The 23148-nt window shown below is 43.9% G+C and overlaps 1 protein-coding gene across 2 annotated transcripts in view; it reads left to right on the top strand.

The window, feature by feature from the left end:
• Positions 1–19644, top strand: part of PITPNB (phosphatidylinositol transfer protein beta) — a 63022-nt gene extending 43378 nt beyond the window's left edge. The window contains exons 9-12 of one of the 2 annotated variants that reach the window (XM_055404415.2): positions 11859–11969; positions 13660–13782; positions 17079–17164; positions 18351–19644. In XM_055404415.2, coding sequence (XP_055260390.1) covers positions 11859–11969; positions 13660–13782; positions 17079–17126 — 282 coding nt within the window. In that variant the 3' untranslated portion in view covers positions 17127–17164; positions 18351–19644. The remainder of the gene's footprint in view (positions 1–11858; positions 11970–13659; positions 13783–17078; positions 17165–18350) is intronic. The other variant, XM_055404414.2, reaches the window with a different exon arrangement.
• The last annotated feature ends 3504 nt before the right edge of the window (positions 19645–23148 follow it).

Below are 23148 nucleotides of genomic sequence, written 5' to 3'. Positions count from 1 at the left end.
CTGTTTGTGCTGAAGCCAGTCACAGGTCACTGATAAATGATGTCTAGGTGCTAGCTGTTGCTCGCAGATAGGGGATTACTGAAGCAGCCCCACCAGAACCCGGTGACTGGCTCTCCATGGGTGTTGGACTGTTTGGGACTGTCTTGCACATCAATTAAAATGAAGAATGAGTCTTTCTTCTCTAAGAAATGATTCATAATTATCTTATTTTCACATTTGTTCTCTGAGTAGAGTTTGGTTCAAGATTCTACCAGTTTAATGGCCATGACTAGAGACTTTTAATACCCAGAAAGTGATATATGTCTCTTAGAAGTTAAGGGACAAGTTCTGTACAAGATTTCTCACCGTGAACTTTAGAACTCACCCTGAGTCAGAGGAGAAGCCTTTTTTCTGAGATTTAACACAGGCCTTGAGAGAGAGAGAACTGGCTGGAGCGGACAGGAGGCTGCGTGTGAGGCTGCCGGGCGTCCTCACAGGCTGTCTGGTCCCAATAATACCAGCTCCTCTTTTCAGGGAATAGTAGGGGGCCGTGAGCGTGAGACTTGGAGGTGAATTAAATCTCGCATTTTCTTCACATTGTCAGTTTTTCATACTTAGACTTGAAAAGGTGGTGCTATATAATGTGGTGGGCTATTCATGTTTGGGTGCCTATCTTTCGTGTAGGAACTCCTAGCCAGTTTTACAAAAGACAGCAAACGTAGCTTGATACTGTGGTTTCTACCTGATTTCCAACCTTTGGGAACTTGGGATATGACATTTACTGCTTTTTTATTTATGATTTTTACCTCTTTAACTAACATTGCTTTGTCTTTTTATTATACATTAATGGTTGCTTAAGCTTCTAGAAGAGGTTTAAGTTTTAGAAATGTGAGTTTTGCATTTTTTCAGGTTGCAGTGTAGCGAATTTTTACCCCGTGTGTCTGTGTCTGTGTGTGGCGGGGGGGTTGAACCATCACTGATTTCTCAGAGAATGTGGCCAATAGTGATACCATTCTGTCCATCTGCCTGTCAGTTGTTAAACTCAAGCCAAATGATGGCAGGTGCAGCTACTCCATAAGTTGGGTTACTGTTTAACTGGATTTCAGTGAGTTATCATTATCTCAGAAATAACTCAGGTAGTCAGGAATGACTAAGGAACCCATCGCTTACTGCTGAGATAGATAATGAAAAATAAGAAGGATTGACTAGCCAGTGATACAGCTGGAATCATAGGAACCTAGGGACTAACTTGCCCTTATCGACATCTCCTGCCGCTGTTCAGCAGGCCCTACTTACATGGCACCAAAGGGAGCCCCAGGGAAGGATGACAGCTGAAGGTTTCTGTCCTTCTCAAGTACGGGAATAGGGAAGAAGTGCGTGGTGCTCGGGGCAGAGGGGAAGGAGAAACCCCGTCGTGGACCGGCTCCCCCAGGGCTAAATGGGACAGTGCTCCGGACCGAGTGCTGCCTTGCCTGGTGGTGCTGCTGCACTCCAGAGGCGCTCCGTGCCCCTCCACAGACTCGCCTTCCCAGAACACATTCCAGAGTGCACCTGCCGCCCAGTGCACACCCCGTGATCTCTTTGAAACTTCCCCTCACTTATCCCACAGTGGTATTTTCCTTCTGAATTATTGCAGTATTTACTGCTTGTCTGCACCAGACTGGATGAGGGGAAAGAACCTTTTTCTTGGTGCCAGGCACTATACAAGGTCGTATTTAATCCTCACAATTTTCCTATGGGGTAAATACAACTGCTTCATTTTATAGATGAGAAACTTGGCCAGAGAAACACGGATAATAGTCACAGGAGAAACATCTGCTGTTTCTGTCATACCTGATTCAGTACTCATCACAGAGATGTGTAAGGCGTGGAGACATAGCAGATTTTCACTCCGAATGCAGAGACAGTGGCTCACTCATATGTACCTTTTTGCCCTCCTGTATCATAGCAGGGGTGTGGCTCTCTTACTCATGGTATTTGCCAGAATTTGATACTTCTCTTAATACCAGTCATGTGTCCAGTGGTCTGGGAAACTCGCAGGAGACAGTGACACTAGGGGAGACCCATTAAAAACCCATCATGAATCTTACAAGTTGTGACTTAAAGAACTTAACTCTGAAGCGTGTTTCCACATCTCTAAGTTGGGAATGATATTAGTAACTGCCTCTGAAGGTTTGTGTGAGAACTAATGAGTGTTATATTCCCAGCAGCGAGGGAGTGTACAATAAATGGTAGGTAGCTTTTTCATCGTTGTCCTGCTTTTGTCTTTGAAAATAAAAAGCCTCTATCATCTCCTGGGCTTAGTGAGATCGGTGAATATGCTGCCTTGTTTGGGACATAATTATTCCTTTCCTTTGTCTGGCTCTGGGGTTCCCATGGTTTTGGTGTTTGGGGATTGTCTGTCACATCCTGATTCACCTGTCCTTACCCCTCGTGGTTATGAGTGTTTAATGAGTGCTTGATCCAGGGTCAGCCATAAAGCAGAGGCTGCACAGTTTTAGAGCCTTCGCTAGCAGGGGGTCATGGGGTTACCAGGCAGTAATAGATTTTCATATATTCTGTATTTGTTAAGAGTACAGACTTTAGTTTATGGTATGATACATAGCTTTTAAATTTTTTTTAAATTACAAACCTAGAGGTTCAGACTTTAGTTGTATATATATTCATTTTCCCTCTAAAAAATAAGAATTTTAAAAATCTGAGCACATGAATTATATTTTGTTATTTAGGTCTCAACACTTGGTTGAGTCTGCATAATAATAGAGTATTTTATAACCTGATAAACCTTTTTGCTTCAAGGCAAAACTGTGCATTTCTCATGGATGTAAGTGTGTTTCTTCTGTGTAGCGTTATACATAGATGGATGTGTAGATTTCACACATCCATATTGTGGTTCATTTTGTGTGTTGGGGTTGTGATTACCAGTACCAATGACTTACCCATTTACATGTTCGTACCTTTACCTTTCCAGTTTACTTTCTCTGATAGGGTGAGTTGTCATCATGTTAACCAACTGAAACAATACCTTTGAAGATCATAGCATGGTCTAATTTTTTTCTTCATTTAATCCAGATGCCTCATGAAGACATAAGCTGCTATGCCTATACACACACACACGTGTGTGTGTGTATGTATATATGATAGTTAATAATTAGGCCTCTAAAGGTCTTTGTCAGAGGCTTTGTTTGACATGTCTTAGAAGACTTGGTGTCTGAACACTGGGGTATTAGGGGATCGAGTTGAATAAAGAAGTTGATGCAGAAATTGTGTTGGGTTTTATATTCCCTTCTTGTATATCTTTATATGAATATACTCTTTCTGATCCTGAAGACACGGGCAGTTTGTCTCCTGTGGCAGTTACTTCTAGTCTACACGGAAGCTCCAGTAGCTGAAGCTTGACCTGGCCCAGCAGTTGTTGTATTGTTCACCTGTGTGGTCACGCTTTAGGTTCCTTTTGGACTTAACCACGGGGGCCATTCTGGATTCTCCAAGTCGGGGGAGGACAGCCGTCAGTGGGTAATGGAAATGCTGCTGTACCAAGACGCCTTTCTCCTGCTCCCCTCACACCCATGAAAAGAAGGCAGATTTAGTTGCTGGTGGCCTAACATAAAGATACCACGGGGTTCTGTTGACCAGGAATGGGGCAAATGAAAGATAGGGGGATGAAGGAGAATTTGAAACCCTGCTGTGGAAGCCTCTTTGAGGTCGAGACTGGCAGGAAAGCAGCCCAGATGGTCCTCGAGAGGCTAATGAGCCCTGCCCTGCACTGAGCCGCCCTAGAAGGAGGACTGGGGGGTGCTTTCCTGTGTCCTCCCTTGGACCCGGCTCTGAGTCCGGGAGGGATGTGAAGGCACTTAAAACCTGCCCCTCGCCTGTAATCTCACATTGGAAGCCCCATGGGGGTGGTATAAAGAGGCTTAATAATTAGTTTCTAGTTAGACCACATTATGGATTATGTTTCCACACCCTAAAACATGGCTTTTTTTTTTTTTAAGTATTTGGTTTGGCAACTGGGTTTTTAATTCAGTGTAAAAACAGGCATTTCACTGTTTCAGTTTCAGTTTTCAGTTCAGTCCCTCAGTCGCGTCCGACTCTTTGTGACCCCATGAATCGCACCACACCAGGCCTCCCTGTCTATCACCAACTCCTGGAGTTCACTTGAACTCACGTGCATCAAGTCGGTGATGCCATCCAGCCATCTCATCCTCTGTCGTCCCCTTCTCCTCCTGCCCCCAGTCCCTCCCAGCATCAGGGTCTTTTCCAATGTCTCAACTCTTCGCATGAGGTGGCCAAAGTATTGGAATTTCAGCCTCAGCATCAGTCCTTCCAGTGAACACCCAGGACTGGTCTCCTTGAGGATGGACTGGTTGGATCTCCTTGCAGTCCAGCGGACTCGCAAGAGTCTTCTCCAGCACCACAGTTCAAAAGCATCAATTCTTCAGCACTCAGCTTTCTTCACAGTCCAACTCTCATATCCATACATGAACACTGGGAAAACTATAGCCTTGACTAGACGGACCTTTGTTGGCAAAGTAATATCTCTGCTTTTTTAATATGCTGTCTAGGTTGGTCATAACTTTCCTTCCAAGGAGTAAGCATCTTTTAATTTCATGGCTGTAATCAGCATCTGCAGTGATTTTGGAGCCCCCAAAAATAAAGTCTGACACTGTTTCTACTGTTTCCCCATCTATTTCCCATGAAGTGATGGGACCAGATGCCATGATCTTTGTTTTCTGAATGTTGATCTTTAAGCCAACTTTTTCACTCTCTCACTTTCATGAAGAGGCTTTTGAGTTCCTCTTCACTTTCTGCCATAAGGGTGGTGTCATCTGCATATCTGAGGTTATTGATATTTCTCCTGGCAATTTTGATTCCAGCTTGTGCTTCTTCCAGTCCAGCGTTCCTCATGATGTACTCTGCATGTAAGTTAAATAAGCAGGGTGACAATATGCAGCCTTGACACTTAGTGTGTATTAATTGTGCAACTCTTAAGAGGATACCAGAAGAGCCGTTCTGTCTCTTCCAGAAGCTGAGCTTCCCAGGAGCCTTATTTTGTGCCCTTGAATGCCTCTGTTGTTGGACAGAGCCGAAGAACTGGGTGTGGACAGATGGGGTGTCCCACTCGGGTGTGAGGAGTGCGTTGACAAGATGGGCCCCTTGCGTCTCCCTGACACTGTCAGGGACAGAAACTTTTCTTGGTGCGTTTCCCTTGAAGGGTGAACTTTGGATCTCCCTTGTACTTGGTGTCACTCCTGGAGTAATTGGACGCAAGCGTGAAGCACATGTCAGAGTTCTGATTAGTAAAATGGGTGTGAGCTACAAAAATATTAAGTGTGGAGACATGGAAAGTGTGACCAGTCACTCTCTCCCAGGCAGTAAGCTTTCTGTCTTTATTATTGCGAGACTTACTATTTAAGTTTAACCTACGGTTCGTTGAACCTTTTGAACTTTATCCCACGTTTCCTTCTTCCATCTAACAGCCTTTGCCCAACCATATAGGAACCTCCTGACTCTGAAAGCCTCTGAGTGTCATCATCGACGCCCTGCTCGTGGCCCACAGTGCACAGGTTCACACTCCCTCCTTCCCCCACCCACTTCGTCCCCACCCTCCGGACTCTCAGCCTGCAGGCCCTGTGTCCAGCGCACTTGCAGTGCCAAGCACAGGGGTCTGTCAGCTCAACCCAGACACTTAGTAAGTATCCACCGAATTCAGGTTAACCATCGTGAGTAAACATCAGTGTTGGGCTCGCCATGTACTCACAGAGAATGGAATGTCCAGTGTTGGCCTGTCCACACGGCTGCCAGAATCGGAGCAGACCGAGGGAATGACTGGGAAGGGTAGAATCGGGCTCTGCTTGAGCTTTCGGCACACGTACTTGACACACGTAGTGTGATCTGTTGACGTTTACTGATGGGTGCACTGGCAACAGCCCCAGCAGTGCATTTATTTTTAACTTTTCTTTAGTGAAATCTGGGCTGGAAACAACCTTACGAAATCAGCAGCTGAAATTGAGTATTCACATTGTCTAAAATTGAAAAATTAAAATATGGAGGGGGTGTGAGCCTTATAGAAACTGCTGTGTCCTTGCAAAATGTTAACTGGTTAAACGTACCATATATCTGTTCTGTCTTTATCCCGACACATTGCAAATAGGAAAGAGTATATGTGCAGTTGACATGTAGGATGAATCATTTTTAGAAAATGATTTTGCAGAACGCCTTTGGGGTTTCCCCCCACCCCCCTTTTACATTTGTGTATGTCTGTCACAGACCCAAGAAACCGGTTCTTGTGGAGAGCACTGCCTGATTGCTCACCATTCCGGTTAAACACGCTGTGTTTTGTTTAATGACGTTGTGTGGCTTCAGTATAGATTACTCTCCCTTAGGCCTCGTCCACATAGCTCAGAGAAACCTAATATGTGTAGTTAAATTAAAAACATGATCTGAGTTTAGGGGTTTCGTTTAGTTAGATACATGAAATGTAAGGAATTCAGTGAATACACAAACTATTTAAATACAATTTTGGAGACATTTCACAACTCGCTAGTACTACAGCTGAAATTTAAATCATGTAGAGATGAGTGATTTGGGGTTCTTCTGTTAGCCTGTGACTTTATTTTTTTATAGAACTTCTGATTCTTATATTTTGGTCACCCTCCATCCTTTACCTTTTATTTTCAGTTGCTCTCTTCAATTTTCATGCCATAATCTATATAAAACCTGTATTTTCATTAAATACAAGTTAAATAATTTTATTTACTCCTATATTAGGTTAGGAAGTGTTAGGGTTGGGCTGGATTGGAATTAGCTGTGAATGAGCCACATTTAGATTGTGGCTTTGTTAGGGGATTTTTTTTTTTTTTTTTCAACTGGTGGAAGAGGAAAGAATCTGAAAACATTTGCATTGTTGAAGGCCAGAGAGCAGACTCTGCCCTGGGCCGGCATCACGTGAGTCTCCTGAAGGCTGGGCAGACCAACTGAAACTCCTTCTGGTTCCCTAGATTCTGGAACACTGCTCAGAATATGGGGTCACAAATATTTTGTCCCATTTAGATTTTTCACATTTTTTAAAGGTTACACACTTTTTCATAAGAATACTTCTGGTAACTCTGAAGAGTTGATAATATTTTACTCTACGTGTATACCTCATTTTTGCTTTAGAAGTTTAAGATGAGGAAAAATTAAATATGGACTGGACTAAAGTTATATATTAAAGACCTTAATTCAACCTTTAGCTTTGATTTATGAACCATCAAAAATAAAAGAGGCAGAAAAACATGTATTGTTGTAATCAAAGATGAATGAAGATTTAAAATAGATCCCAGATACTAATAATTTATGGCAAAGTAAATTTGTCCTAAAATACTCAGCTGACAGCAAAAACTTTTATTTTAGAGTCTTATTTTTTTAAGTGTATTAGTTTTTTCCTGATTATAAAATGATACATATTTATGAAGTTTTGAAAAAAGTCAGTTGTAGCCTCACCATTTAATTATTGCTATTTGTTATATTCCCTGATTCACATAGTTTGTTACAGATGTTTATGCTATACACAGATACCTGTTTATACTCATATTATGCTTTTTATTCCTTCATGTAATAGCCCGTTGTTTGGAAGACCTATGAGGTATTTCACCAGCTCTTTCAGTGGGTATGGCATTTACTAAGTCCAAGGTTGTGCTGTTGTAAACAGATCTGCAGTGTTGTTATTTTCTTACCTCATGAATTGGGATACATTTCTGAAAGTAGAATTATCAGGTTGAAGTGTATATGGCATCTATATAAGATACGAACAGCTTTAAGACTTTCTAATTACTTAGTGTCAGACGCCCATCCCCCAGAATGATTATGCCAAAAGAATTCATTTTTTTTTTAGCCACTTGTAGTCAAGTTCATTATTTCCTGTCATCATTAAGTAACAGAGACTTTTCTTAAGTTATTTTCTTTATTTTGTCACTAGTTTTAAGACCATAGCACAGATGAAGAGGTGAATTGCATACATCATCTTTAGATTGGATGAGATCTCAAATAGGACAGATGTTAATAATGTAATATAATAATAATAATACAGTATTAATAATAACTGAAAATATATAACTTGTGTTCGCATCTTTCTCCGAGGCTCTTTAAGATTATGTTTCTATATGTCACCTCTGTGCTTCCCCCTAGAGTGTCGATATTATGGAGAACTAGGCCAAGAAATAAAAGCAGCTGGCTGTTTGTTCACTTGTTTATTTTCTTAATTGATTTCCATATTCTTCCCTGAACTTTTTTCTTTTAATAGTTGGATAGAAAACCAAAAGCAGATTGCCTATACATTTTACATCCATGGAAGATGCTCGGAGAACTGGTTCCTTTTAGTCCTGTCACTTAGTTTCTAAACTGAATTCTGTCGACCAGTAGATTTTATCAGTTACTAGTAGTCATTTTAATTGGTTTGAGCAGCCTGCCAAAGTCACTTGGAAGATGTGAGAAGCACACTCGAGTGATTGTTGGAGTCACGTGTGTGTCCTATGTTCTTGGAGGCCCGGCTTGGTGTAGGCATGTGTGTATTAAATTTAGCTTAGTCTTTAATTAGAACCATGCTTCATCCTGCTGTTTTTATAAAATGGGGGGAGGGGTGGGTGGATTCTGAGGAGCTGGTGTTCTAGAAGCACCCAGGGTTCTCACTTAGCACAGGCTGTCCAGCAATCTGGAGGTTGAGAAAGCTCTCAGTAGCCCATAATTAATAGGGACCTTGGAATGTTCCATTCCTGGAAGGTGTCTTAGGGCTAATCAGTGGTGTATCAGAGCTTCTCCACTGAGAGGATGTTTCAGCCAGAGTTGGTGGGCAGGGGTATATTTTGTTAAAGCCTGGGCAGATTATAGAATAAAATGCAAAACTATAACAAGTTTTAAGACAGGCCATTGGATGTCAGGGACATGAGCCTAGACCCTGCAGCCCTGGGCCAACCCCATGCCTCACACCCAGCTCACACCCCTGCTTTCAGCGGCACGTCCGTGGCGGTAAATAGGTCAAGTGGAGCCCAGCGTTCACTTCTCACTGGGGGAGGGTAAGAACCCTGACTACATTACATAGGTTACTTTGCAGCCCAAGCCCCTTACTCCTAGTCTGGCACTGCTGTTTGACAGGTTTACCTCACTGTGTTAAATGCCTTATTCTGCGTACACCCCAGTGTATTTCACGTGAGAGTTGTCATTGACCCTCATTGGATCAGAGCGCACCTCCACACTGGCTCATTGCTTATTGAAAAGATGACCTGTAAACGACCAGCCTTGTCATTGACATTTCAATGAGGCTGGGCCCTGAGAAACTCGCTGCCTGCCGGGGAAGGCTGTGGACTGACTTGTAGACCCCAGAACCCAGCTTAATTAAGTGTGGGGCCTGCAGGTCAGAGATGGGAGTCCAAGGCCACAGCATCCACAGTAGGTGTCTCTTCTGGTAGAGATTGTTGGTACCAAGGGTAGTGGTTTCATTGTTTTTATACATAGTTACTTTGCTGTCTACCAGCCACGTGTGTCCTCTGATAACACCTAGCACGGATTGGGTTGTAAATGATACCCAGTTAATTGTTGAATTAAACTTGTTCATAAATTAAGGGGGTGTGTGTGTGTGTGTGTGTGCACGTGCGTGTGCACACACATGTACCCATCCGTGCTGTATTTTAACATTGTACTCTGATTTATGGGAAGGAAATTGGAAAAACAGAGCTATAAGCTAGTCAGGTTCCTCTGTTGTCAAGAACTCACCTACGAAAGGACAGTTTGCTGTACGTAATGTTTATATTTAAATGCTTGTGGTGCTGCCCCATTGATTTAATCCATGTACCAGGTCATTATTCAGAAGGTGAAATGTTATTACAGAAGACGTTTTCTGAGAAAAGATGATCAATCATGCAGGACTCTACAGAACTTTTGAGTCCTATTAATAATACCAAAGTAGAATTTTTTTCATGTATCATAGAATTCACTTGAAACTGGAACATTATTGAGGGTTTGCAGGGGGAGGTGGGGGGAGTGAAATGTGGCCTGGTTGCTATGATTGCATAAATGAAGAATAATCTTGAGGCTTTAGAATAAGACCCAGAAATTCATCATTTACAAAATGTATGTACCTGTGGCTGGCTGGAAATAATACCTGCTCACACACAGCGAAGTTACTGCCAGTGGGGTGAGCGTGCGAGTGGAAGGTGACGGCAAGTGGCAGTGGCACCTGGTGTAGCTGCAGCCAGCGCTGAGGTGTCCTGAGCGCTGGGTGACACCGAGAACGGTGAGGGAGAGGGGAGAAGCCTTGTAAAAGGCGCGTCACCTTTTCACTCCATAATTTAGTTTTTGTAGAAAGGGCCCCTGTAACTTTCTACTCTTCTGAGAAACTTTCTTGAGAACCTGTTTTGCATATTCAAGTTACTCTTTGCACTCTTTGTAAGAATAAAAGAGAAAGAGAACTAATGCGGGCTGAGCTGAGTCCCACCAGCTAAGCACGGAGCGTACATACCCTGCCTTATTTAGTCCTGACGACAGTCCTGAGATACGGCTCTGCTCTTGGAAGTACACCAGGACCGAGCCGGGCGGGAGTTTGCAGGACGGCCCTTCCCCCCACCTGCCACCTGGGATTCCTTGAGCCCGACCCACCTTCTGGGCTGGACTGGGAGCTCCAGGCGCGGGTCGAGGCTGACTTGGCTCACTGCTGTGGGCCCCTCCCAGGCTCTCTGCTCCGGCAGGCAGGCAGTCCGTCTCCTGCACTCACCACCTTGGGAGAACCCTGTGATGCACAGTGGGTCCATGGTGAGGACACTGCAGTGTGCAGCGAGCTCCTGGTTCACACTCTCCCCCAGGTAAACATGCTCGTGTACTGTGCCAGGGCAGCCGCCTGCACTAAGTTTCACCACAGAGATCACCAGCAGTACTGTGGGTTGCAACGCCCACCCCCCACCAGTTTTTATAGTGAAAATTTTCAAAAGCAGTCAAGAAACCAAAAGCATGGAACTATAAACGCCTCCACCTAGATCTGACAGTTGTTAACACTTTGTCGTGTTTGTTTTTTTTTCCTCCTTTTCTGCCTCCTCTCACTCCTTCTCTCCACTCTGATTTTTTTCTTTTCTTATTTCTGAACCTAAAAATCCAGAGTAAGTTGGGACTGGGTAATGTGTTTTGAGGAACCAAATTCTGATTACTTTTTTGTTTTCTTATGAAAGTAAATTATAAACGTTTTGTTTTTCCAATCCAGATAGTTCCCCACTCTCTCTCCCTTGCTTCCCCCCACCCCATTATTTTCCCTTTTTAACCCTTACTCTCAACTTCATTTAAACTATGAGGTATAATAATTTGTGGAAATTAAAGTCCTGATGTGTGGAATTTGCTTCCAAATACTTGGTAACGATAGATGATTTTTGCTACTACATACCTTTTCATCCCCTCATTTGGCTGGAAAATACCTCAGTTAATAGCAGTGCCCCCTGCACTTGCCAGTGCTAGAAGACAAACTTCCTCATGGTTTTCTTACTGAGGCCCCAGCACATCCACAGTGGGAGTGCAGTAATGGCGTTATGAAAACCTCCACATATTAAAGGCGTGCTGTTGACACGGTGTGAATAGAATTTGGTGCTTAATGTGAAATCCAAATAGTGTGATTTGAGGCAGAGCGCTGTGCCTGTTAAGTTGTAGAACCAGGAAGTATCCTGCTCTTTGGAAGGAGTGTCGGCAGCAAGGGAATGCTGCTGCTTTTGCTAAAATGATTTCAGATTCCCCGGTACCCGAATCAAACACGTACGATGTGGTTTTCTTCATAGATATCTGTGATGCTGTTACACAGCAGTCAGTTTTAATCAAGACTTATATATTCAAGTCGCGATTTCCCATTTTTTATTTTCCTCATCCAGAAGGAGCTGGCAAACAACCCTGACTGTCCTCAGATGTGTGCCTATAAGCTGGTGACCATCAAATTCAAGTGGTGGGGCCTGCAGAGCAAAGTAGAAAACTTCATCCAGAAGGTAAAGCCTGTCCCAAACGCAGTGACTAAGTGTGGGTTAAGACTGGAGGTAGCCATTAGTGGGGTGTTGTCTCTCTCACCACCTTTTCCTTCTCATTTGGGTAAAATTCCTGTCCCAGCATAATGCCGCTCTGCCCTCCTTTTTCTCCCTACAAACAGCAAAACAGATACCAGCGGAGGTTTTCAGGGGCTTTCTCTGGGGAAGAGCAAAGCATTCGTTTTGTGCCGAGTGCTTTCCTGATGGTTTACCTGGCTTTTCTGTGGGGATCCCTTTGCATGACCCCCCCAAGGGAACCTGGGTCCCAGCCCTGTCTGGAGGGGAGAGGCCAGGCCTTGCTGTTGAGGCTCCTCTGCCCCCGCTGGGCCTACAGCCCCCCGCAGGTCTTGCCTGATGGTGCTCTCTCGTCTCACCTTCTGGTGGGACGTCCTCCTCAGAGGTCCTCACTGGGAATGATTACACCGAACCTGCGGTGACATGATCTGAGGATCCCGGTTCTCATTATCTCTTTTTTTATGTCTTCGTCATTCAAGAGATAGTAACACAAGTGTTTTGATCTAGAAAGAGGGGAGAATTGCAGTTGCATAGATACTCATGATTGTAGTTTTGTAAGGAATATGAAAACTTCTTGGTATTTAATTTTCTTGTAGGGTGAATAATTCATAGATGTTTGTGAATTGTCTCCATTGTCATTATTTAGAAGCCCCTGTGTTATCTTGGAACTTCCCACAACTAGTTGTATCTGAGTTTCACCATAACTTCTACTTTTAAACTGTAACTGCTGTAACATTTTTTTTTTTAAAAAAAGGATCTTAAAGTGCTGGAAACTTATTCCTAAGCCTGCTTGCAGTTGGCCACAGCAGGCACTCTAAATACTGGCTCTCTTTCTTCCTCTTGGATCAGAGTAATAGGTTCACAATCCAGTTCTGATAAAGAAGTTACACATATAATTGATAAGGTCCCTTCTGTTCATGGAAAAAAAAATTTTTACGTTGAAGATTGTCCAGAAGTATTAAAATACTCACTGTTCATTGCACTTTTCTCTCTTCTTTGGAAAGTGTAGTAAAACTTAAATAATCCGGCAGTTAAAGCCACAAATTACATACGTTAAAGTCACTAATTTTATGTATACACACACACACACATATATATATATATATATACACACCTATTAATAGTAATACTAGAGCAGGAAAATTAATGGAGAGTATGTAGTAATTCTTAATTTAATAAAATATCTTATTCTGAAGAACCCAAGACTCTTCTTTCAGTACATGTTGTATTCTGCCTCACAGTATTTCTTTGAATTGCAGGGGGAAATGACAATGTATGGTTCTGTAGCAGAAGTCAAGTTGACCTTAGGTCATTGACATTAGAAAAATGTAAAAATAAGTTGGGTCTGGCAGGAGCTCATGTTGGATCTGAACACGTCCATCACATTTTTTTCAGTTTCTGACAAATCATTCTGCCTTTGCAAGGAGAATTCTTTCACATTTCTCAGGGAGATTTTTCTCTTTATTTTGCTTTACAAAATGTTAATAGGATGGAATTAAGATTTTCACTAATTGAAACAGTGGTCTTTTCAAGCCAACAATATGTAATTTCATGGGTTAACTGGGGCATATAAAGCAAAAAATATGTTTTTAATGTTAGAGTTTTGCCATCTTACAATACTTTTCTTTTGTTTTAAAAGCAAGAAAAAAGGATATTTACAAACTTTCATCGCCAGCTTTTTTGTTGGATTGACAAGTGGATTGATCTGACAATGGAAGACATTAGGAGAATGGAAGATGAAACTCAGAAAGAACTAGAAACAGTAAGACTTCCAATTCTGTGGAAATTCTCTGATTTCCCTTTTCTAAAACTGTGTCCGTGCTTAATAAGTTTAGACTTAAAATTAGGAAAAGTGTTACTGAAAGCCATTTCTTACTGTCTGTAATCTTGTTAAACTCTGGTTTTTAGACACTAACATCCTTCTAGTCTGATCTCTCTTTTGTTAAGCATCTTTATGCATAGACTGGAACTCTGTTGATCTGGGATTTGTTAACTGTATAAAATGTCCAGTGGTTTTGTGTTCTCTTTCACGTGGTGGTTCTCGGTGATGGCGCCTGGCTCACGGTCCTTTTAGGCGTTCACTTAACTGAGGCCAAGTTGCCTCTGCCATTTTATTCTCGTAATAGGTTATTAACGCTAGCACAGTCAGTCCTAGCTCCCTCTTGTGTAGCCAAGATAAGAAAGCTGGGGGTACTGTCACTGATTCCAGAAGTGCCTCCTCCCACCCACAGACAGCAGTGACTCCTTATTTCTTACAAGCGTGGGGCAGAAATCCAGGTGATCCCTGGGCTAGAGGTCTGAGGGCCACGTTCAGAACGTCCAGCCCACCCCAGCTCCTCCCAGCACCTGTGAGCCAGCCCTGCAGCTCACGAGCACCCCTTTCTCCTGGAGCAGACGGTCCTTCCCCACCTACCCTTGTGTGTGTCTGGTTTTGCTTTTGCTCCGGGCTACGCTTCTTCTCAGTTGCAAGTAAGGGCCCACGGGGAAGACGAACGTGAGGAATGTCCAGCGAAGGCTCGTGGTTTCCATGCAGTCATCCAGAGTCCTGCCAGCAGCCCCAGTTTGGGAAGCCCCGCAGGCAGGAGGGGAGTATTTGACGAACGCCTGTGTGAGGCAGGAACTCCATTTAATCACAGGAGACTGGCAGCAAATCAGGTTCTTTGGCACAGAAGGAAATCTATTTGTCTGGCACATAGCATTGTAAAGAATCTGTGTTTAAAATTGCTTACTTTTGGTGATTACAGCAGATCTGCTTCTAATTAGCTTTACACAAACCTTCTGAGAGGACTAGCACGTATTTTCTTTATAAGGCAATAAAATGTTTTAACCTTATCTTATATGTAAAGTAAACTTTAAGCAGCCTCCAGCTTATGAATGGATTTTGTTCCAAAAGTTCAGTTTTTGAAATTTGGAACATGTTCCCCCGTAGTGACAACATTATAAATCAGGGTTTGGTTTGCAGGCCAGCCAGTAGAGGCCTCTCCACGCTCAGTTCCTCACACTTAACGGTATGGCTCTGAGCTCTGGGTCTTAGGAGCGGGGTGATAGGATGGCTAGTGCAGAAGACCGTCCCTTGCCTGTATTTTTAGGCTGGCCCCAGGCAGGATGTTTAAACAGGCAAGAGTAAGTTATGGGTGCTTGCTGTCTTCCCTGCGATACCTGTCCCGCATCTTTCTCTCTGTTGCGCTCTTTCTCTTGAGTCAGACGCCCTTCTCTGAGCAGCGCCCCTCACCACCACACCGTCTCGGCCCCTTTCCCCCGCCTTGCCTGGTTCCGTGCCTTCCAGGCGCTCCAGGCTCCAGCTCTGCCTCCAGCCCCTCCGAGCCACGGGTGTCAGCTGAACACTGAAAAGAAAGACCAGGGTTACACCCTCATCCTCAGTAAGCCCAGGTACAGCCTTGGCATCTCCAAAAAGGGATTTGCCAGCACTAGTTAAAAACCAAAAATGGACTTCCCTGTACTGGTTTGAACTCTCAGGAAGGAGACTTTCTTTTGATTTCTGTGCTGATGCCCCACTTGTGGCACGAGGCAGAGTGCTGATGGCCAAAGGGCAGCAGGCGGAGCCCTCGGGCAGACGGCTAAGGCTGCCTCTTCCCGGGGGGTGCTCGCTTCCCTGTCAGCGTTTTAGTCTCAGACACCTGAGCTCAGCACCGGCAGAAGGGGTGACCGTCTCCCACCTGTGGCAGACGCGGCTCAGCTGCATCTCCAGGCACACCTGTCACTCGTGAGTTGGGAATTGCACTTGAAAAGAAGGTGTAAGATAGGTCGTCACACAGAAACCAAGCTTATCAGAAAGCATCATGATTGTACCCATGTGGCCTAAACTGACAAAATCCCTCATAAAGTTGGTAGAAATCTGTCCTTGGTTCAGGTTTGGGAGTCCATGTCAGTTTCTTTGTTGAAGTATTTCAAAAATACTTCAAGTCAGGTTTCAGGGTTAAGTTCTGGTCATCTTAATATTAAATCCCATGTAGGTTATTTCGCTCTAGGTCACCGGGGACAGCTTTATTCTGCATCACGTCGCTGCTGCTGTGAGTCCTGATGGTTGGTTTGCGGGCATCTATGTCTGGACAGCAGCGTGCCTGCAGGCCACAGTGCCTACCCAGAGTGCTTAACATTTCCACATCTTCTTCACCACGGAGGCCTTTCCCCTTTCCTTGAGGTCCTATTTCCCTGACACCTGATGGTAGAATTTGATGTGTTGTAATTCTTTTCTTAATTCTCAAATATTTTAAGAATTGGATTTCTTTCAAATGGGTTTTGGCCCTGGAGAGAAGGCATAGCATCTCGAGAGGTCAGGCATGAGAGGAATGCCCGTGCTTGTAATCCCAAAGAGAAACACTGAGATTAGGCCCAGCAACTGACGGAATACTTAGGGCAGCCTTACACTTGTTCTTACCTGGCCCTTCAGGGGAGGGCGATGGGAGGGGTTGAGCTTTAGAAATGTGTTTATTGCATGTGTTCCTTTTCTGTCCGTCCTTGTCTTAATTTTCTCATCAAGTCGTCTGTAGGCCGTCGTGAATGTCTGTCCTTTGTGATGCGTCCTTGTGTTCTTGTTTCTCCGTACACTGTCCCTGCGCGCTCCTGTTCTTCTTTCGCCTTCCGCTCTTTAAGAAACTTCCTGTGAAGAACTCCTCTGAGGGACACTGGTCTCAGAAGCCAAAGGTGGCCACACCGCACGACTTCCTCACTGGTCCAAGGACTGTGAAAAAATGAACCAGACCATCAGGGCATTTTCTCACACTGTAAAAGTGAGCAGTTCGCTCACCCTGGCAATCTTTGATAATTTCACGTCATCAGTCTGCAGGCTTTTCTTTCCTGTTTCTGAGAATAGATATTAACATATCTTTTTGTGCTGTGTAAGAAAAGCCTTTTGCAAGAGTTTCTTTAGATCAAGGTAACTAGAATGGCCTCAGAACTTCATTTTTGATGTGGATATATGCTTGTAAACAGGCAGCGGTCACTTCACAATCTCTTCAAGGTCTTTTTCTCCCTTTGCTTACTAACCCAATGTAGAGTCTGTGATTTCAGCAGCTCATGATTTTATTTTATGTTTAGATGCGTAAGAAGGGTTCCGTCCGAGGCACGTCGGCTGCTGATGTCTAAATGAGTCCCCCGTAGGGTCAGAGACAATATCAAACTGTGTAAGTGAAGACCTGGGTAAAAAGAATTTTTAAAAACCAGTACCTTTTTGGTAATGGGTAGTTAACTTGCTGAATAGAGACAGTGTGTTAAATGTGGTTTAATTTTTAGAATTTAAGAGAATTTAATATATTTCAGACATTGACAGTGAACACGCGTTACTATTGTATAAGAATTTCATCTGTGGAGCAGGTTGAATTTAGTAATCCCAAATTAGTTCTTAGTGTTGCAGGTTAGAATTCAGCTGCCAAGTACACTCACTCATCGTGCAGCCAATTTCCCATTGATAGCCAGTTAGCTGACCTGTTTCTCGCTAGGACCTTTTGTGGTTAGTAAGGACACATGTAAAAGCATTTAAAATCAAAGATCCTTCATCCCATGCCATGAGGGTCAGTCTCAGTAATTCATTGGATTTGACATTTCTTCTGAATACTGGGAAGTCTTCCTTCATGTTGACTCTTCAGGTATCTTTGCATTTAGCTTTAATATGTGTAAATACACTGGTTTCCATTTCCAATGTGAAATTTTGTATGGTGTTACTTCGTGCACACACATTTACATGCCAGATAAGAGATTTTCTTATAGGGGAGAAAAGAGAACATCAGAATCTAGCCCACACGTTGAGACCAGGAAGGGTAAACAAGAACAGGCAGCATACTGTGGCCATTTGTTAATACTGAACTGTGGTGTCTGTTGAGGCGAGGACAAGACAGAACAGTCCTCTGAAGACCTGCTGTTTCTTTGCTGCCCCCTGACATGTACTGCCTGCTCTTCAGTTACGGAACAAGCTGTGTTCAGTCCTGAAGGAAAGTAGTACCAAGTAAGAATGGATGAACTCCACCAGGGCTCCTCCAAAAGCCCTTTTCTTAAAATTCAGTGTTCGCTTCAAATTTTTAAAAAAAATTATTGTTACTTTTGTTAAGTTTTCCTGAGCTTCTGTCATTTATTTCTGCTTCTAATTTATTTTCCCTCTGATAAAACAAAATATTATGCTCTTAGTAAGACCTGAGTGAAGAGATTAGATGATGAAAATGCAGTCGTTGGGGTGCACCATCTGCCAGGAGTCTTGCTACACTGGGGAACTGTCCCCTCGAGAATGTCTGCGACAAGCTGTGGCCTGACGTTTCTGTGTGTCTTTGTGTGCTTTTGCATTTTAACACATTGCACTGTCTTTTGCTTTTCTTACAGTTACGTAATCAAGGTCAAGTGAGGGGAACCAGTGCAGCCAGTGATGAATGAAGAAGAATCTGACCATGTCTTGCAGTGTTGACGTCTCCCAGACGTGTGCTTGTGGTTCTGTGCCCACAGGCACGGGTCCCAGCTACGTGTGTGTATATGTTTGTGTGTGTCGGTCTGTAGCTGTATATAAACGCATGTAGAGCTGCAGATCCCAGTACACACGCTTGTGTATATATGTACATACACACTGAAGGGATTAGTACAATTTCTCCAAAGTACTGTACCTGTCTTCAGCAAGAATGCAAAAGAAAATATTTTCACTATATATACCTGGAACAGATTTTAATAATTATCAGAGTAATACCATTAATGGATGAATTGACTGCAATGTAATACTAGCTGGTATGTTTCATAAATGGCAAGTTGTGGACCAAGATATATATATATATATACACATATATATATATATAGCCTTTTATTACTTTTTTGTTTTTTTAAATCAGTCTCTTATAAATTTTAATTTTAGTCCCATAATCAACAAAATCCCACAGGGAAGTTTATTAAAAATCTTTTGGTATTCCAAGGAATCTGGAACGAAACTCTGAATGTATTTAAAATCATTTGTTTATGGATTTTCATTATCATACAGCCAAATTGGACAATATCTATTAGTAAAGAGAGTTATAGGCCAGTTTTTACTTGTTTGCCCCTGAGGTAAAGCTCCTTTTAAAAAAAATTCCATTTTTTATTGAATTTTTGTATTTTAAATTTCAAGTATTTTTCTACATCAAGTCTAGGAAAAATGGAAATGACGGTCTGTGATTTATTAAAAAAAAGAACACTGTACAATTTTTCAGGCTTCTGTTAGGCAGAGAGAGAAATTGATGAAGAAATTAATAGGATTGTAGGCCGTTAAGAAAAACTGGAAGTACAGCACTTCCATGGAGTCTTCTTTCTAAAATGACTGTTTTCTGAAATTCCAGCTTGGAAACTATGCAAATGATTAGATTCCTCACAACTTAACACAGTAGGACATAGATAGTGATGACGTTTTGCTCTTTTTGGGTTGAAATATATACTTGGAGGGGGAGACGCTGTGTCTGAGACAGGAAGAGATTCAGAGGCAGCGCGAGGCCTGTCTGCACACGGTTAGGAGGCCCGGCCCGTGGCCAGCACAGCTGCACCCGCTGGGGCGTGCTCTCCTGGGACACCATTGGAACACACCCTGAACACGCATCGGGAAAACGCGGCCTAGAAGCTGCTGGCCTCCTTTTTTCCTCTTTCATTTTTCCTTTTTTTTTTTTTAAAGAAAAGAATAATAGGTAAGATTTTTATCATCTTTCTCTGTCCAAGTCTAGTTCTTCTGTCAGTCCTGGGAGCTCGAAAGGAATGTTGTTGTTGAAGCCTTCGTGTCCCAGCCATCTTCTTTAACCTCTCACCCCTCCTGCCCCACGCCAGGCCTCGTGGTCATACCACATTCGTAATCTAATTCGCTGGCAGCCCCGCCCTCCCTGCTCCCTGGTTTCCCACGGAAGCCCTGTGTCCCCACTGGAGTGATCGCAGTGGCCTGGACACGCCTGTCCAGGGTCACTCCTGCGTGGCAACACCCGGTCCCCCTCGGCTGCAGACCCCACGTCGCACTTGTCCTCTGTACTCAGGATCAGAGCTGACGTCTACTCTGGGCACTGCTGTAAGATAGGTTTTGTCAAGAGCATAATCATTGTCTGCAAAGTGTCTGATGCCAGGAAGATTATTGCTAATCTGGTGAAGTAAAGAGTCTCACCTTCTCCTTTTAATGAACTTAACTCTCACTGGCGTCTGTAGCATCATTTGGGAGCTTGGGCGCACATGAAAATGACGGCCCGGCGCATGGATTTTAATGTTTTTCTAACAACTGTGGAGATTTGAGGGAATGTGTGGTGAATGTAAAATACCTAGTTTACTTGGCAGTCTCTCGTGTAAATTACAGTAAAACAAAGTAAATGAAATTTAAACAAAAAATAAATTTGATCACAAAATGCCACTTGAGTGCTTGAGTGGTTGTTCGCCTGAGTGGTTGTTCGCCTGAGGCCACGTCTGGTTCAGAACACTATGAGCTACCTCTCTGCTGTTTTTTCAAGAATTCTGTGATGTGCAGCACTATCACTTTGGAGGAAGCTTTTTTTTTTTTTAATTTATTTTTTATTGTAAACCTCTGTTCTTGGGGCTGTGCCTATGCCACCTTAAGTTGTTGCATTTCTTAAAAAGATTTTGTGTCTAAAAGCTAAACAGTAAAGAAGGGTTATATATTATTTTGAGAGGTTTTCTAAAAAATTTTTAAGGGGAAAATTATGGAAAACCCATAGTATTTTTTTTTTTTTTTTTTTGGGAAAACCCATAGTATTTTTTAAAGTACTCAGTAAGGATTTTGCCATTAGATTCTGCTCATTTCAAGACCATGGCTTTTTGGTTTGGGGCCGGGTTTCACACCTCCTCTTTGAAGACTTCGTCACTTCCAATCTTCTGGTTTTAGACACATAACTTGTCTTGTGGTGCCAGCTTAACATTCTAGAGCAGTTCAATGTTCAGAGAGGTGGCCAGCTATCTAGATGGATTTAATGTATCTCCACGGTGTTCTTGGGTGTGTCTTCCAAGGTGATTTCCTCAGTGTTTTACTTCAGAGGTGATGTTTGCATTTGTGTGGACCGTCTGTTATCCGTGGGTTCAGCAGTGCGCTCACTTCCACGGCTGGCACTCAGGTCTCCTGGAGGTGCCACAGTGAGCAGCAGTGCAGAGTCCAGTGTGGGTGACCGCCATGTGAACAGGTAGACGACAGCTCCATCTGATGAGTCGTCGTCTGACGCTAGAGAGCTGGTGGAGAGACACCTTAGACGTCATCCACGTCATACATATGAGAGAGCCAAAGTCCAGGCTGAAGGCAGTGAGGTGGCGGGTCCCTGGGAGCCCCCTCCTGACCCTTCACCGAGTCCCAGACTCCTCGTGGGGCCGTGGGGCCCAGCTGTGGTGTGTGCGGAGTTGGCCAAGGCACTATATCCTCTAGCACATAGTGCGTCCCCTTCCGTGTGATTTCTCCCCGTCCTGTTCCATCCGTTTACCAAACTGCATCCTGGCTTTTGGTGAATCACAGCTAAAAATCACTTGAGGACCTGTGCTCTTGTGCTCAGTCATGTCCAACTCTGCGGCCCCGTAGAGTATAGCCCACCAGGCTCCTCTAAGGGATTTTACACCTAAAAAAAACCTGGAATGGGTTGTCTTTTCCTCCTCCAAGGGGATCCTCCTGACCCAGGGATCGAACGCTCATCTGCTGTGTCTCATGCGTTAACAGGCAGCTTCTTTACCACCGAACCACCTGGGAAGCCCTTGGACCTGACACCTGGCTTCTAAAAAAGCTCACTTTCCTCTCCCCTTTTTAACTCCTTAAGCAATAGTTTCACAGCCCAGCCCAATCTACCCCTCAGGTCTTGTCTCTGAGGAAGTAAAAGACAGTCTATGAACAGCTGTTTATCCATTTCTCCTCAGCAGTCAAGTTGACAAGGGGTCGGCATAGAATTCCCTATTCCTGACCATGTGGAAGGAGAATGTTCTGACTGTTCTTGGACTCAGACCTGATACCACTGAGAGCCACTGGATGTTAGGAGATAGAGTTGAGTGGGTCCAGAATTGATTTTTTTCAAGTTGCCCTCATCGTCAGTTTTAGAGCTGGGGCCTTCACGCGACTGGAGGGAGGGAGGGACGGTGCACGAAGCCAGGTTCAAGGTTGTCCTGCTGACCCTGGAGCATCTCCCAGGCGTGCCTCCTAGGATCCCTGCCAGGGTCACTTGGTGTTTTCTGACTTGGAAATGTTAAGCAACCATGATCTCTTCAAAACCAGTTCATAAACCAGATTGGATTAGGGAAAGTGGAAAACTTTGTTCTGTTACACACTCAGGCTACTGGTTCAATGCAGTTCAGCACATGCAAACCAAAAGTTCTCAATCTTGGCTCCACTAAGAATCACAGGGGAACCTTTAAAAATATCAGTTGCCCACCAGTTTCTTTTCTATGGCTTGTGTTCAGTGTGCCCTGTTTTCAAACAACAGGGGAAAAGCTTAGAGAATTTCCAGTCTCCTCCTGGAAGACGGTCGAGAAGACCACCTTCTCTAAGTCAGCAGACTCCTGCCAGTTCTTAAAAGCCCAGTGCCCACTGTCCACACAGCCTTCGTTTGCCTGGCATGACTGCCAGCGGTCCATTCCCCTCACTCGGCTCCTAGAGGCTCTGCTGCCTCGGTTAATAATGCTCATCGCTTGTCATCTTTCATGTGTCTGTACGTTTCACTTCCCACGTGAGCTCGGAACTCCTCCCGGGCAGGAGTCAGTGGTATCCTGAACCGCCTCTCCTGATGGAACGTCTGACTCTGAAGCTGCTCCTGCCCACAGCAGCCTCCTGCCTGTGCTGTGCAGGGCTGCTTCTGAATCCTGGGGTTAGAGGGGAGGGGAGCACGACCAAAAAAATCTGTAAGATCAAATTTCTCCTCTTAGAGAATCAAATCCTGACGGCCAGCCGCAGCAGGAGGTAGCACTTCTGGTAGCTCAGCGTACCAAGTACGTGGAGAGAACAGACGAGGGAGCTCCAGGTCCGCGTTTCCTCCTCGCTTTCCAGATGCTAACAGGAGCTTTTGTGGACTCTTCAGGAGTCTAAAACCAAACCTTTCCTCCTCCTCCCATCACTTAACTGCATGACTGGCTGTGCTGCCCAAGCCAGAAATCTTAGTTGATGACTGAGTCTTAAAAGTGTCCCCAAGTGCTTGTGAAATCCTGCTCCTCTTGA

The sequence above is a fragment of the Moschus berezovskii genome, chromosome 19 (genome assembly GCF_049115385.1).
Source record: "Moschus berezovskii isolate FMDL1 chromosome 19, NW_MosBer_1.0, whole genome shotgun sequence".
Lineage (NCBI taxonomy): Eukaryota > Metazoa > Chordata > Mammalia > Artiodactyla > Moschidae > Moschus > Moschus berezovskii.
Note: the sequence above shows the minus strand (reverse complement) of the source record. Positions and strands in the feature narration are given on the sequence as shown.